The 14,900-nt window shown below is 35.2% G+C and overlaps 1 protein-coding gene across 13 annotated transcripts in view; it reads right to left on the bottom strand.

Annotated features, from left to right (window-relative positions):
• CDKAL1 (CDK5 regulatory subunit associated protein 1 like 1) overlaps window positions 1–14,900 on the bottom strand; it is a 610,319-nt gene that overhangs the window by 341,577 nt on the left and 253,842 nt on the right. For all 13 annotated transcript variants that reach the window (XM_005603599.4, XM_014734733.3, XM_023624511.2 and 10 more), the window contains one exon: window positions 4,964–5,067. In XM_005603599.4, the coding sequence (XP_005603656.1) occupies window positions 4,964–5,067 (104 nt within the window). The remainder of the gene's footprint in view (window positions 1–4,963; window positions 5,068–14,900) is intronic.

The raw sequence follows: 14,900 nt of genomic DNA, 5'->3' as shown, positions 1-14,900 counted from the left end.
AGATCAAAATCAATATATAGTGACTATTACTAAAGGTAATCAAATGCAGCTTGATATAAACCATACGACTCAACAATATAAAGTTTATACACCAGAAAATCAAATATTGCTCATATTCTTTCCTATCTAAAAGGGCAGGAAGCAATGTTTTCCAGTTGCATTTCATAATTAATCTTATACACAGAAGACAGTATCTTTGCAAGTCTTGAACAAAATTCATTTTTTTTAAATTCCAACATTAATACTGAAATCACTAAGCATCAAGAAATTTCCTCCCTGCTTTGAATATTTCATCTTAATTTATTTACCTTTCCATAAGCGTTTTATGCCACTTATCTTGTGGGTCCTTTTTCAGATTTATGAGGGAGAAAAAAAGTAGCAACACACAAATGAGATCTAGAAAAGCACACGATAGCTATAAAAACAGCTCATCCATCATCTCTACATTTTGATTCCAGAGACAGCAGTGAAAGGTGTTGTTTCCACACCACTCACCCAGCACACTTAAAAGGCTTTGCTCCATCACTTACACAACTGAAACTGATTGATTAGCTGCTAGAGAAAAATCAATACAAATATCCTAGAAAACACTAGCTTGTAAATTCATTCTGGCCCCAACAAAGTCCTGGTCATTGCTTGACATGTTTTTCTAGATATCTAAAATGCAACCATGTCAAACCCCAGCCCCAAACACTGTTATGCCCAGGAATTTTTAAAACCCGAATCTTAGCAGAGGTGAGGAAGTAAGGGGGAAGGTTTCCCAAGAGTCTGTTAGAACAATGAGAAGATACCCAGAGGCTACCCGGCAAATCTTACACTTAAATGCAGAACTGCTGCAAAAACGATGAACACAGTGAGAAGGCAAAAATAGTCAATGAACGTGTCAAGGGGACTAGGTTAAGTGAAAGAAAAAGAAAAAAAAAGCTAGGGAACCAATTAAACAGAAATTAAATATATATATTTTTTGGTAAAAGATAAAGTTTCCATTTAAAAATATAAATAATTTTGACTTTAATGCTATCTATTCAAAAGTTAATGAGCTCCCTTTCTTCTTTTCTGGCAGCTGGATGTATAGCCAGCATGTTTTCAATGCTCTGGGAAACCATTTTACATTCAGAATGATTTCATGATTGTGTCAGAATCTCTTCTGAATGCTCCCTTGCCTTTGGGTTAGCCCTTACTCTCTTCATACATTAGACTACGAAGAAATAAATTTTTATGAATATAAAATGTTTCATAAATATGCTCTTCAGAAAGAAACTGTGATCTTATTGTATCATGTGACAGGCAACCTGGGTTCTAATTCCCATTCTACAATTGGTTTAGAGTTTTAAAAAATCATTTTGTATTTCTGACACACAGTCATTAAAAATTTAAGAAAAAGAAAGAAAGGAAATGTAATTTTCAGGGTGAAAAATTTAACTGCCACTGACAGAGTGGCTTTAAACATCATACTAAAATTTGTTGGCAGTATAATTAGACTTTCCAAGTTAAAGTAACCTTTCAAAGAACCATAATGTTTATTATTCATTATAGGACAGACAATTTAACAATGGCACAATGCAGAATTTAAGGGGTTCTTGCCCAAAGAAGATTCCTAACACCTGAATTATTAAAAGACTAAATATGTAAAAGTCATAAAAATAAGAAAACGGGTTATTTCTTCTACTGGATTTACCTTCATAATTATTCTTAACAATTCTAAAGCTTAAACATAGGAATTCTATAAGACTATTAAAATTGTCTTTTGCAGAAAAAAGATAATGGAGGGGCCGGCCCTATGGCTGAGTGGTTAAGTCCACACATCTGCTTCAGCAGCCCAGGGTTTGCCGGTTCAGATCCTGGGTGGGGACCTACACACTGCTCATCAGGCCATGTTGTGGTGGCATCCCACATAGAAGAACTAGGATGACCTACAACTAGGATATACAACTATGTACTGGGGTTTTAGGGAGAAAAGAAGAGGAAGATTGGCAACAGATGTTAGCTCAGGGCCAATCTTCCTTACCCAAAAAAAAAAAAAAAAAGACAATGGAGTAATTCAGTATCTTTAAAATGTGAGCTTATAGACTGCTATTTCCTATAGTGAAAAGGGATTAAAAGGCTATCTTTAGCATGAATTTGCTTTTCTCAAGTTAAGAAAATGAAAAATATTTGTCACGCAAAATAGATTCTATCTATAGAGACTTTTTTTTTTTTTTGAGGAAGATTAGCCCAAAGCTAACATCTGCTGCCAATCCTCCTCTTTTTGCTGAGGAAGACTGGCCCTGAGCTAACATCTGTGCCTATCTTTCTCTATTTTATGTGTGGGACACCTGCCACAGCATGGCTTGACAAGCGGTGCACAGGTCCGCAGCCAGGATCTGAACCAGGGAATCCCGGGCTGCCGAAGCAGAACATGCGAGCTTAACTGCTGCACCACCAGGCCAGCCCCATCTCTAGAGACATTTTTCATGAAACATATTTTAGGAGGAAAAAGAAAATTTGTCATTTGATTCTAGTCATTAATGTCTGTTACAGATTTTGCAATATTCTCACTGAAAATTAGACTTCTTTTCTTGGAGTCATTTTAAATTCCTTCAGTTTAAGTAATAAGTCTTCTTCACAATAAGGACACAGCCAATTACTTCATAGAAGTTATCTCAAATTCTAACAACAAACAACATTAAATGTCATAGTAATGAGAAAACCATGTCTTGAAGAGGTCAAGTACCTTGCTCAGATCATGTGGCTGGTAAGCAGCAGAACACTGTTTCAAATTCAAACTCTCCTTTGGCAAAGAGCATCAAATACTTGATGACTTAAAATTCTCCTACACATTGGCTTACCTAGAAAGTTATGACCTTAATATTTTAGTAAGAGTACCACATATCAATCAAATGAGCTCACCAGTCCAAAAACTGCATTCAGTTTTAACTCTAATATACAGCTAACAAGACAAGAGAAAAACTTTAGATTGCAAACATTCTATGAGTGGGAATAAAAGGCATATATATATATAAAATCTACAGATGATGATTAAAGTAATACTAAATAAATCTTTTAAATGCTTTCTCTATAAATAGCCACTAAGTCACTGCTAACCTCTGATACAGTCTTTGAATCACTCACCTTAACTGGCTGAACCTCCTTGGATATGGCAATGTTAATAACAACTAGAGTCTACCAGCAGTAACACACTGCACCTCTGTTGCTCAGAGGGCTTTTCTAAAGATAAGTCAGAGAGCTAAACTGGATATCTTTAGAACAATTCTATAATCAGTTTATAAAAACTATATTTATTCTTTTCTTCTTTTTTCTCAAGTCACATATAACACATAAATGTGTCCTTATTAAGTCATGAAGCAATCATATCAAACTGTTATGTATAGGTTACAGGTGAGGATAGATACAAAGGAGTCATGTGGCTTTCATTTCTACATGGTGATTTAACAGTTTCATATTTTTTAAAATAAATTTTCAGAGTAAAATGAGAAAAATTTTAAAAGTTATGTAGTTGTACGTAGAAATGAATAATGTTGAAAAAGTACCTCAAAGGAACTAATTTGTATGACTTCCAATTTGTAGTGTTTGGTGGATAGATCACATAGCTTTAACATCCTCATTATCTGATAGATACATGGGAAAACAAACACCAATTAACAGGGCCAGCAAGAATATCATTTTTCAAACAGATTAGGTTTCTGTCCAAATTTATGTTCTCTCTAAAAAATCCTTAAAGTAGTCATGTTGTAGAAAACAGCCACCCAGACTTTTCCTCAGATTATATAATTACCTGACTCTCAAACAGAACACTGGCAAGAGTCAATGAGCTTCCTTTTATTTCTTGTTCAATATAAGGTGAATATAAACAGAGGAGGGAACTGAGTTAAGAATATAAAAGTAGAAAAAAAATTGTTGGGAGGTGTTAATAAATCAATTAGGGGTATTTTTCTCTCTTATAAAAAGCATTGAAAATTCATGTTGATAAAAGCTTTACATAGACTAAATAGAGAAATGTATTTGGAACTCATACTTTCTAAGATTCAGGGTGTGAAGTACTGAAAGTAGCACTCCAAGTTACCTGGTAAAAGGAAAAGCACATTGCCAAAACTATTAACCCACAGACAACAGATTATCTCATGTTGGGTATAAACACACATCAATGTTATATATACATATTATAGACAAAGACAAAAGAGGAATTTTATGGTAAAAGCAGTTATGTGTCAACACTACTGTGACTCATGTTAAAGATAAGTCTTTAGTACATCCTGAGAGAAACCGAGACAATCACATTTTCCAGCAAGTGATGATTCAGAAGTAGCTGGATAGTCACACAAAGAATTATTGTCATTAGGACTCTCTACCAGTACCACTCTTTACTGGTCCAACCTGTGGATAAGGAGAGTTATCTTTATTGGCTGATAGCAAAATCCACCTTCCCTTTCCAAGTCTGAAAACCCTTATTAGCTCTATTTTCTAAATGGCCCAAAAATTACCAAAGAAAGAGGTACAAATCTTGAAAAGTATTGCACTCAGTCCACAGAAGTCTTTCTCTTTCCCCTTGTTATGGGATAAATGGAAATTAAAAAGAGAAAACATACAACAACATTCAACTCTCTTAGGAACTCTATTCATAAGAGAGAGGCCACAATTTGTGTTTTATTTTTAAAACATATACATCAGAAGGTGATTTCATTTTTGTTTGTCTTTTCCATGGAGTCTAAACATGGCTGATAAAGTTCACAATATGTCACTTACTTTAGAGTCATAAGAAAATGGAAGACTGATAAAAGAAGAGTAATGTGAATATTATAACTTAAATGATTGAATCTGGTAACATCTACTATTAGATAAGCTAAAACATTTATAAACTCTTCAGAAAGCTAAAACAGCATATATCTAAAGTAAAATGTTACTTAGAAGACTACTATAATTCATTAAGAAGACTAAAATCACACACAATTCTAGAAACTCTTACCTTGGAAAGACTGTTTGGCTCTATCTACTAGTTCATCAATTGGATAACTGGCCAAATTTCCTCTGGCATGTTTAGTTTTGCAGTAGGTACAAGCGTTGAGACACCTGTTAAAATGATAGCAAGAAATAAGGCACAAACTGTTAAAGATGGGGAACACTTAAGGTAGGAAAGAAAAAAAAGCCCAAAAGATACACCAAAGTGCTATTTTAGTAACATTTGCCAATTTATACTCTGTTTTTTCTTTTTTAAGGAAGATTAGCCCTGAGCTAACTGCTGCCAATCCTCCCCTTTTCGATGAGGAAGACTGGCCCTGAGCTAATATCTGTGCCCATCTTCCTCCACTTTCTATGTGGGACGCCTACCACAGCATGGCTTGTCAAGCAGTGCCATGTCCTCACCCAGGATCCGAACTGGCAAACCCCGGGATACTGAAGCAGAACGTGCACACTTAACCGCTGTGTACCGGGCAGGCCCCCACATTTGCCAATTTATATAATAGATATACAAAAACAAATAGCTACCATACTTCATACTTACTTTATTTCCATCAGGCACAGAAATTTGCAATTTGCAATTCTTTTAGGTTTCAACTATTCAAAAATGGTTGTGCAAATCACATAATACTATCTTCAAATGCACGTATTCATGAGGAATAAAGTTTATAAATGCTTACAATAATTAAGTAATCAACAGAAATTCAAGATCCACATTTTTCTAAAACTACTGACATTTCTTTGGCATCACAAAACTAAAATATTAGTATTGATTATATATACTATATGCATAAATGATAAAGCATATTGATTTAACTTTTAACTAATGATATAAGAATAAATAAACAGGAAACATAGCATTCTCACATGAAAATACACCCTTAGACATTTTCAGATATTTTTCATTCCTTGAAATCAGAAAAAAATATTAAAACAAGTCCAATGTATACTCTTTAGGATTATATTAGTCAAAGTAAAGAAGAATGACGACATTAGTTTTGAAAAATTAAAAAACAGAATTATTTCCCAATAGTCTTTAGACATGATAAAGAATTCTTTAAAACTAAAATGTTGCTTCTACTCTTGTAACTTTTAAAAACAATTTAAATAAGTGATCTTCTTATAAAAGAAACAGTTACAACATCATAAAATAGTCCTATATCAAAAAGATAAAGCTCAATAACATTGAATAAAACAAAAAAGAACATCTCTTCAGTGATTCAACTGCTATAACAAGTAGCATTTTAAAAGATCATCACTATACAAATGCTTTAAAACTTCAAACTGGGAAAAATGGAATCTGGCCAATGTTAACTTTGTTAATATATGACTTTAAAATACATGTGAATCACTGTTCTCAGAAGTCAAACATACAATGCTTAATTTCTGATAATTTTTGCATGGAACTCAAGTAAAGTAACACATACATTTTGAAATGATTTTTATTGTTTAACCAATCACACAGTCTTAAAGAATCAACACTCCCTTCTTCCTAAGCCATTTACATTTTTAAAAAATAAAACACCTTGGGCCGGCCCCATGGCCGGGTGGTTAAGTTCGCATGCTCTGCTTCAGCGGCCCAGGGTTTCGCGGGTTCGAATCCTGGGTGCGGACATGGCACCACTCATCAAGCCATGCTGAGGCGGTGTCCCACAAAAAGACCCACAACTAAAAATACACAACTATGTACCAGGGGGCTTTGGGAGGAAAAATACAATCTTTAAAAGTAAATAAATAAATAAAACACAAATTGTGGCCTCACTCTTATGAACAGAGTTGCTAAGAGAGTTCAATGTTGTTGTTGCATGTTTTCTCTTTTTAATTTCCATTTATCCCATAACAAGGGGAAAGAGAAAACTGTTTTGTGGCCTCTCCTTAAGAGAGTAACTCACTTTTGTTTAGCCCTGATTGAACAACAGATACTTTCCTAGAATGTTTTACATACATTACATCACTTACCATTCTACAGTTGGCTATTACCATCTCCATCTCACAGATGAAGAATCTACTTCAAAAAAAGTCAGATAATACAACTGATACCACAGAAATATAAAGAATAATAAGATACTACTATGAATAACTATATGCAAACAAATTGGGCAACCTAGGAGGATAAATTCCTAGAAACATACAACCTACCAAGACTAAATCACGAAGAAATACAAAATCTGAACAGATCAATAATGAGTAAGGAGATTGAATTGGTAATCAAAGAAAGAAAAAGCCCAGGCCCAGACAGTTTCACTGGTGAATTTTATTAAACATTTAAAGAAGAATTAATGCCAATCCTTCTCAAACTCTTACAAAAAATAGAAGAGGAGGGAATACTCTCAAACTCACTTTACAAGGCTAGTATTACCTGGATGCTAAAGCCAGACAAGGGCACTACAAAACAAAGAAAACTATAGGCCAATATCCCTCTTGAGTATAGATGCAAAAATTCTCCACAAAACACTAGCAAACCAAATTCGATAGCATATTAAAAGGATCACACACCATGATTAAATGAGATTCATCCCTGGGAAACAAAAATGGTCCAACATACACAAATCAATCCACATTCCACTAACAGGAAGAAGGATAAAAATCACATGATCATCTCAGTAGACACAGAAGAACCATTTGACAAAATTCAACATCAATTCAAGATAAAAACTCTGAACAAATTGGATATTGAAGGAATATACCTCAACAAAATAAAGATCATATATGACAAGCTCACAGCTAACACCACACTCAATCGTAGAAGGTTCAAAGCTTTTCCTCTAAGAGGAGGAACAAGACAAGGATGTCCACACTTACCACTCCTATTCAACACAGTATTCTAAGTCCTAGAAACTAGAGTAATCAGGCAAGGGAAAGAAATAAAAAGCAACTGAATTAGAGAGAAAAAAGTAAAATTATCTCTGTTCACAGATGATATGATCTCATATACAGAAGATCCTAAAGACTCCACCAAAGAACTGTGCGATCTCATCATGAATTCACTAAAGTGATAAGAGACAAAATCAACACACAGAAAGGAATAGAATTTCTACACACTAACAATTTATCTGAAAAGGAAATAAAGAAAATGATCCAATTTACAATAGCATCAAAAACATACTTAGCAATAAATTCAACCAAGGAAGTGAAAGACCTACACACTGAAAACTACAATTTTGAAACTGAAAGAAATTGAAGACACAAATAAATGAAAAGATATTTCATGCCCATGGACTCGAAGATTCAACATTCTTAAAATGTCCAAATTAACTAAAGCCATCTATAAAGTCAATGTAGTCCCTATCAGGGTTCCAATGGCATTTGTTACAGAAATAGAAAAAACAATCCTAAAATTCATTTGGAAGCACAAAAGACCCTGAAGAGCCAAAGCAATTCTGAGAAAGAAGAACAAAGCTGGAGGCATCATACTTCCTGATTTCAAACTATATTACAAAGGTATAGTAATCAAAACAGTATGGTACTGGCACAAAATGAGACAAATACAACAATGGAAAAGAATCTGAGCCCTGAAATAAACCCATGCATATACAGTCAACTAATATTTGACAAAGGAGCCAAGAATACTGAATGGAGAAAAGATAGTCTATTCAATAAACAGTGCTGGGAAAATTGGATGTTCACCTGCAAAAACATGAAACCAGACCACTAACTTATCCCACCCACAAGAATTAACTCAAAATGGATTAAAGGCTTCAATATAAGACCAAAAGCCATAAAACTCCTAAAAGAAAACATAGGAAAAAAAGCTCTTTGACATGGGTCTTGGGAATGATTTTTTGGATATGACACCTGAAGCAGAAGCAACAAAAGCAAAATTAAACAATGGGACTACATAAAAGTAAAAGGCTTCTGCTCTGCAAAAGAAATGGTCAACAAAATGAAACGGCAACCTACAAAACGGGAGAAAATATTTGCAAACCACATATCTAATTCAAAATATAAATGGTTCATAGTATTTGATTATTATTCCATAGTAAGAGATTCATAATATCTGATAAGGTGTTAATATCCAAAATATATAAGCAACTCATACAACTCAATAGCAAAAAACAAACAACCCATTATTAACAAAGGGTCAACAAAGGGTCAAAGAATCTGAATAGATACTTTCCAAAGAAGATATTCAAATGGCCAACACTAACGTGAAAAGGTGCTCAACATCACTAATCATCAAGGAAATGCAAATCAAAACCACAATGAGATATCACCTCACACCTGTTAGAAAGGCTATCATTAAAGAGACAAGAGATAAGAAGACTTGGTGAGGATGTGAAGAAAAGGGAACACTTGTGCACTGTTGGTGGGAATGTAAACTGATGCAGCCACTATGGAAACCAGCATAAAGTTTCCTCAAAAAATTAAAAACAGAACTACCATATGATCCAGCAATTCTACTTCTGAGTATATATCCAAAGGAGACAAAATCACTATCTTGAAGAGCTATCTGCACCTCCAATTTTCATTGCAGCATTGTTTGCGATGGCCAAGACATGGAAACAACCTAAGTGTTCTTCCATGGATGAAGAGATGAAGAAAAAAATATGTATTTCATCTATTGTGTGTTTGCGCGTGTAAATATTTACACTGAAATATTACTTGGCCATACAAAGAAGAAAATCCTGCCATTTGCGACAACATGGATGAACCTGGAGGGCATTATGCTAAGTGAAATAAGTCAGACAGAGAAAGAGATACCGTATGATCTCACTTATATGTGGAATCTAAAAAACCCCAAAAATTCACAGAAACAGAACAAATTGGTGGTTGCCAGAGGTGGGGGGAGAGGGTGGGGAAATGGGTGAAGGTGGTGTAAGGGTGCAAACTTGCAGTTATAAGATAAATTCTGGGGCTCTAATGGACAGCATGGTGACTATAGTTCTCAATACTGTATTGTATACTTGAAACTTCCTAAGAAAGTAGATCTTAAAAGTTCTCATCACAAGAAAACAATCTGTGACTATTTAAGGTGATGGCTGTTAACTAAACTTACTGTGGTAAGCATTTCACAACATATACATACATCAAATTATTATGTTGTACACTTCAAACTTACACAGTGTTATATGTCAACTATATCTCAGTAAAACTGGGTGGCGGGGGAGAGAGAGAGTCAGAAAAGTAGCTTGCTCAAGACATGTAATAACTGAGATTCAAATTTAGGCCTGCGAAATTTCAAACTTCATCTGCTTCCCCAGAATAAACGTGTGTGAAACATCCTAGCTACATACACATACAAATAATAAGATAGGTAATCATCCAACAAAAGATGTAACATACTATAGAATATCCAGTCCAAGATATGGCCAGTACTCATCATCCTGTGTATGAAGCTATTTGTTTACAACACGTGTTTCTCTCTTTCATTCTTTGGAAATCTAAGGCTAGACTTCTTTTTCATCCACTTTTTCATCCACAGTTATTTCATCCTTGTTACAAATTCTGTTTTTCATCTTCCTGCTGGCTCTGTGGCAAAACGTCACCTCCTTCCACTGGGCTGTCTTTTTAAATTCTACTGCTCAGGTTCTCAAAGCTGACTGCTGTCTCTGCCTTCTCATCAAAAGTGGCTCCATGATCCACTCTATGCGGCAGACACCTCACTTCATTCACCTGTGGTTCCCCTTTCCGACTGGCATTCACTCAAGTTACATCAGCACCTTCCAGGGCACCTGCTCTCTCCTCCCCCTGGTCCCACCTCAGGTCTCCTGACCCCTTTCTCTAGTTCTCCTCTTCCCCGGGGAGGGCTCCATAAATTAACAGACAGTCTTAACTGAAGCTACTATTATTTTCGACTTGGGTGTTTCTTAAAAGTATCTGTCTTACGGGATACCAGCCTGGAGAAGGGGAAGGAAAACAGAAGAAGAAGGGAAGAGAAACATGCATTTGGAACATTGATAACATAAATGAATGAACACACTAAAGCACTTAGAATAGTGTCTGCAGCTAGTAAGTGATCAGTAACTGCTGGCCACTGGTTGGTTAATGTGACTGTTCTAAACAATTCTGTAAGAAAACAATTAAGCATCATCATGGTCCAGGTGTACCTAACTTTATGGAACAGATGTGTTGCTGATAGGTTGACTTAAATCAACTGTGGAAACCAAATCATACTTTCCTACTGGCTCACTTAATAAAGGTGGAAATGTATCCCCCATGGAAATTCACTCATGAAAATGCACTGACACGTTTAAATAAAACAAGGTGATATTTGGAAACATTTATAATAATCAAAATAAGCCAGCAAGTATAAATATTACATTAAGAATTCAAAATATTCTTCACTAAACTGCTCCCCTGGGGTTAATTAGGGTTGTTGATGTGATATGTTTTTGAAGTTCTAAACTCTTCATTGTATAAGATAGGTTGAACCTTATCTGCAGTTACGAAAATAATACTTTATATCATTAAAATAAAGCGAAAATTCCTATGGAGTGTATTTCTTTAAGAATCTTATAATAGCACTATCTCAAGCATTAAACCTGCTATGTCTTATGTTTAAAAACAAGAGAGATTTGTTATAAGGCACAGGAAAAATATGCAGTACAAAATCAGAAAAGAAAGAATGAACTTTTTGATACTATTTGCTTTAAAAACAATTTTCTCAATCACCAGGAATTATAATGACGAATCATTTCGACACGACAAGCTTCCAATAAAATAAAGGGATTCATCATAGAAACCTTTAGTAGCTAGTTCCAGTTACCCATAAACAATAAAATAATTGTCTGAGAGTAAGAACAGTGAGCCAATTTCTTCAACCGTCAGAAACAAAAGATCTTTGAAGGCTGACTGTTGAAAGCCAAAACCAAAAAGAGACGGCTGTTAAACTGCAAGGAAGATGCAAAATTCTGAACAGACCTAGACTGTTGTGATAGAAGGATAAAGCTAGCACCCATATCTACTGATCTTTGCACAGGTTCTTACATGGCCACAGGCCAAGAAAGAACTAAAACCTCAAAAGCAGACATAGATCAGGCATCTAATTTAGCAGGAGAGCTCTGAAGTCTTAAAAAGTATCTGTGGTAAGATATTTTTAAACTATAGGAACTAAAAAGTGAAATAACAATGAATTTTCACAGATTAAAACATTTCAAAGGGCTCAAATGCATAATAAAATGTCAATTTAATACTTGAAAGACATAAAGCAAATGAAGACTAAAAGTTTTAACACATTCAGTTTTTTCTCCTTAAGAGCATCTTTATATATCACAAAACTAGAGTTATATTTTTAAAAATTCACTGTACTGATATCTTTTTTTCCAGGAAAAAAAGGCCTGTGTGCCTCAGGATTCTTCTCCCAGCCGAGGGTCAAAGATAAATGTAAATATGCAAAAACTATTGTGGACTCAAACATTAACACTTCAAACTGGCATTTTCTTTGTCACTGACATAATTTAATCCGTATTTTTAATCAATTGACAGTGTAATATTTCTCAAAGCTTCAAATTTTACAAAATAATAAGCCCTTCATAGAGCTAAACCTTGGAAAAATCATACTGTGGTCCAGCCACATTCTTCCATATTGAAGCATCATGAAACAAAGGAAAAAAAAAACCCCAAGAAACAAAAGGTTCACACACCGTAAGTTGAGCCAGGCTCATTGTTAAATATAGCCTATTGTGAGCCCTCATCTTGGTTTTAAAAGTATTTCCAGGAAAATTACAAATTTTTTGATCTTTTAAACAAATACAAAAGAGAGACTCAATATCAGCAGAATCTGATTAGGTCATCAAATGATAAGATAAAAATCTACTTGCCAAGATCAAAATCCTGACCAAGCAAAGCAAAAAGGACATACTTGAAAAACTAGCAAAATATAGTTCCAAAATCTTAAATTCTTTAAGCTTTCTGTGGCCAGGACTTTTCCCATCTGAAATAAATCTCTCCACCTTGCTTACTGACTCAATCTTCTCTCCTCAACTCCAAAATCATATTCTAATGATGAAAGCCTCAGTTCAACTGTACCCCTTCAGGAGTTCCTTTCCTTCAGGGGTTGGGGAGTAAGGGGTGGGGGGTGGGAGGGGGGTAGGGAGGGGAAGGAAGGAAGCTTAGCAGCAGTTAACCGTTCTCCTGTATATACTAAATTAAAAAACAACTACAGCTACATTTTCTCTTATTCTATCCCCATTAGCTACTGTGCTACATCCTTTGCTTCAAAAAGTTGTTCCAAAATATTTAAACTCTGTACCCTTATTTCTGGTTCCCTTTACCTGGAAGAATTATCTTTATCATCACTCATCAACCAGTGTAAAAATCATCACAACCTTTAACATTGCTTGGGGGGGAGATACTAATAATAGTAAAAGATGGTTGCTGTTGGTACTGGTACAAAAACAGGTCCACAGATCAATGGAACAGAATTGAAAGCCCAGAGATAAAACCACACATCTATGGACAGCTAATCTTCGACAAAGGAGCAGAGGGCCTACAATGGAGAAAAGAAAGTCTCTTCAACAAATGGTGCTGGGAAAACTGGACAGCCACATGCAAATGACTGAAAATTGACCATTCTTTTTCACCACACACCAAAATAAACTCAAAATGGATCAAAGACCTAACGATTAGGCCTGAAACAATAAGTCTTCTGTAAGAGAATATAGGCAGTACACTCTTTGACATCAGTTTCAAAAGAATCTTTTCGGACACTATAACTCCTCAGTTGAGGGAAACAATAGAAAGAATAAACAAATGGGACTTCATCAGACTAAAGAGCTTCTTCAAGGCAAGGGAAAACAGGATTGAAACAAAAAAACAGCTCACTAATTGGGAAAAAATATTTACAAGCCACTTATCTGACAAAAGGTTAATCTCCATAATATACAAAGAATTCACACGGCTTAGTAACAAAAAAACAAACAACCCGATCAAAAAATGGGCAGAGGACATGAACAGACATTTCTCAAAAGAAGATATGAATATGGCCAATAGACACATGAAAAGATGTTCATCATCACTAATCATCAGGGAAATGCAAATCAAAACTACGCTAAGATATCACCTTACACTGTTAGATTGGCAAAAACATCCAAAACCAAGAGCGACAAATGTTGGAGAGGTTGTGGAGAAAAAGCAACCCTCATACACTGTTGGTGGGAATGCAAACTGGTACAGCCACTATGGAAAACAGTATGGAGATTTCTCAAAAAGTTAAAAATAGAAATATCCTATGACCCAGCCATCCCATTACTGGGTATCTATCCTAAGAACTTGAAATCAGAAATCCCAAGAGTCCCCTGCACCCCTATGTTCATCGCAGAATTATTTACAATAGCCAAGACGTGGAACCAACCTACATGCCCAGAAACTGATGATTGGATAAAGAAGATATGGTATATATACACAATGGAATACTACTCAGCCATAAAAAAAGACAAAATTGGCCCATTCGCAGCAACGTGGATAGACCTCGAGGGTATTATGTTAAGTGAAATAAGCCAGTCAGAGAAAGACGAACTCTATATGACTCCACTCATAGGTGGAAGTTAATATATTGACAAGGAGATCTGATCGGTGGTTACCAGGGAAAAGGGGGGGTGGGGGGAGGGCACAAAGGGGGAAGTGGTGTACCCACAACATGACTAACAAAAATGTACAACTGAAATCTCACAAGGTTGTAATCTATCATAACATTAATTAAAAAAAAAAAAAAAGATGGTTGCTGAATCCTTGCCAAACACTCAGCCATGCATTTTACATTAATCATTTATCATCACAGTGATCTTGATATCAGTATTATTATCCCTAAGTTTCATACAGGAAACTGAGGCTGAAAAAGATTAAGAAACTTATCCCAAAGTTACAGATTGCCAAGTCAAAGATGCAATCAATCTTACCTGAAATTCCTTTATCACTGATTGTACTCTACTTCTCTTAAGATACAGCTTACTCTATGTAAGAATACATGATTGTTGAGGAGGATTCTGGGAAGATAGTGGAGTAGG

Source organism: Equus caballus, chromosome 20 (assembly GCF_041296265.1).
Source record: "Equus caballus isolate H_3958 breed thoroughbred chromosome 20, TB-T2T, whole genome shotgun sequence".
Classification (NCBI taxonomy): Eukaryota; Metazoa; Chordata; class Mammalia; order Perissodactyla; family Equidae; genus Equus; species Equus caballus.
The sequence above is the reverse complement of the archived record's forward strand: the minus strand, read 5'-3'. Positions and strand labels throughout refer to the sequence as shown.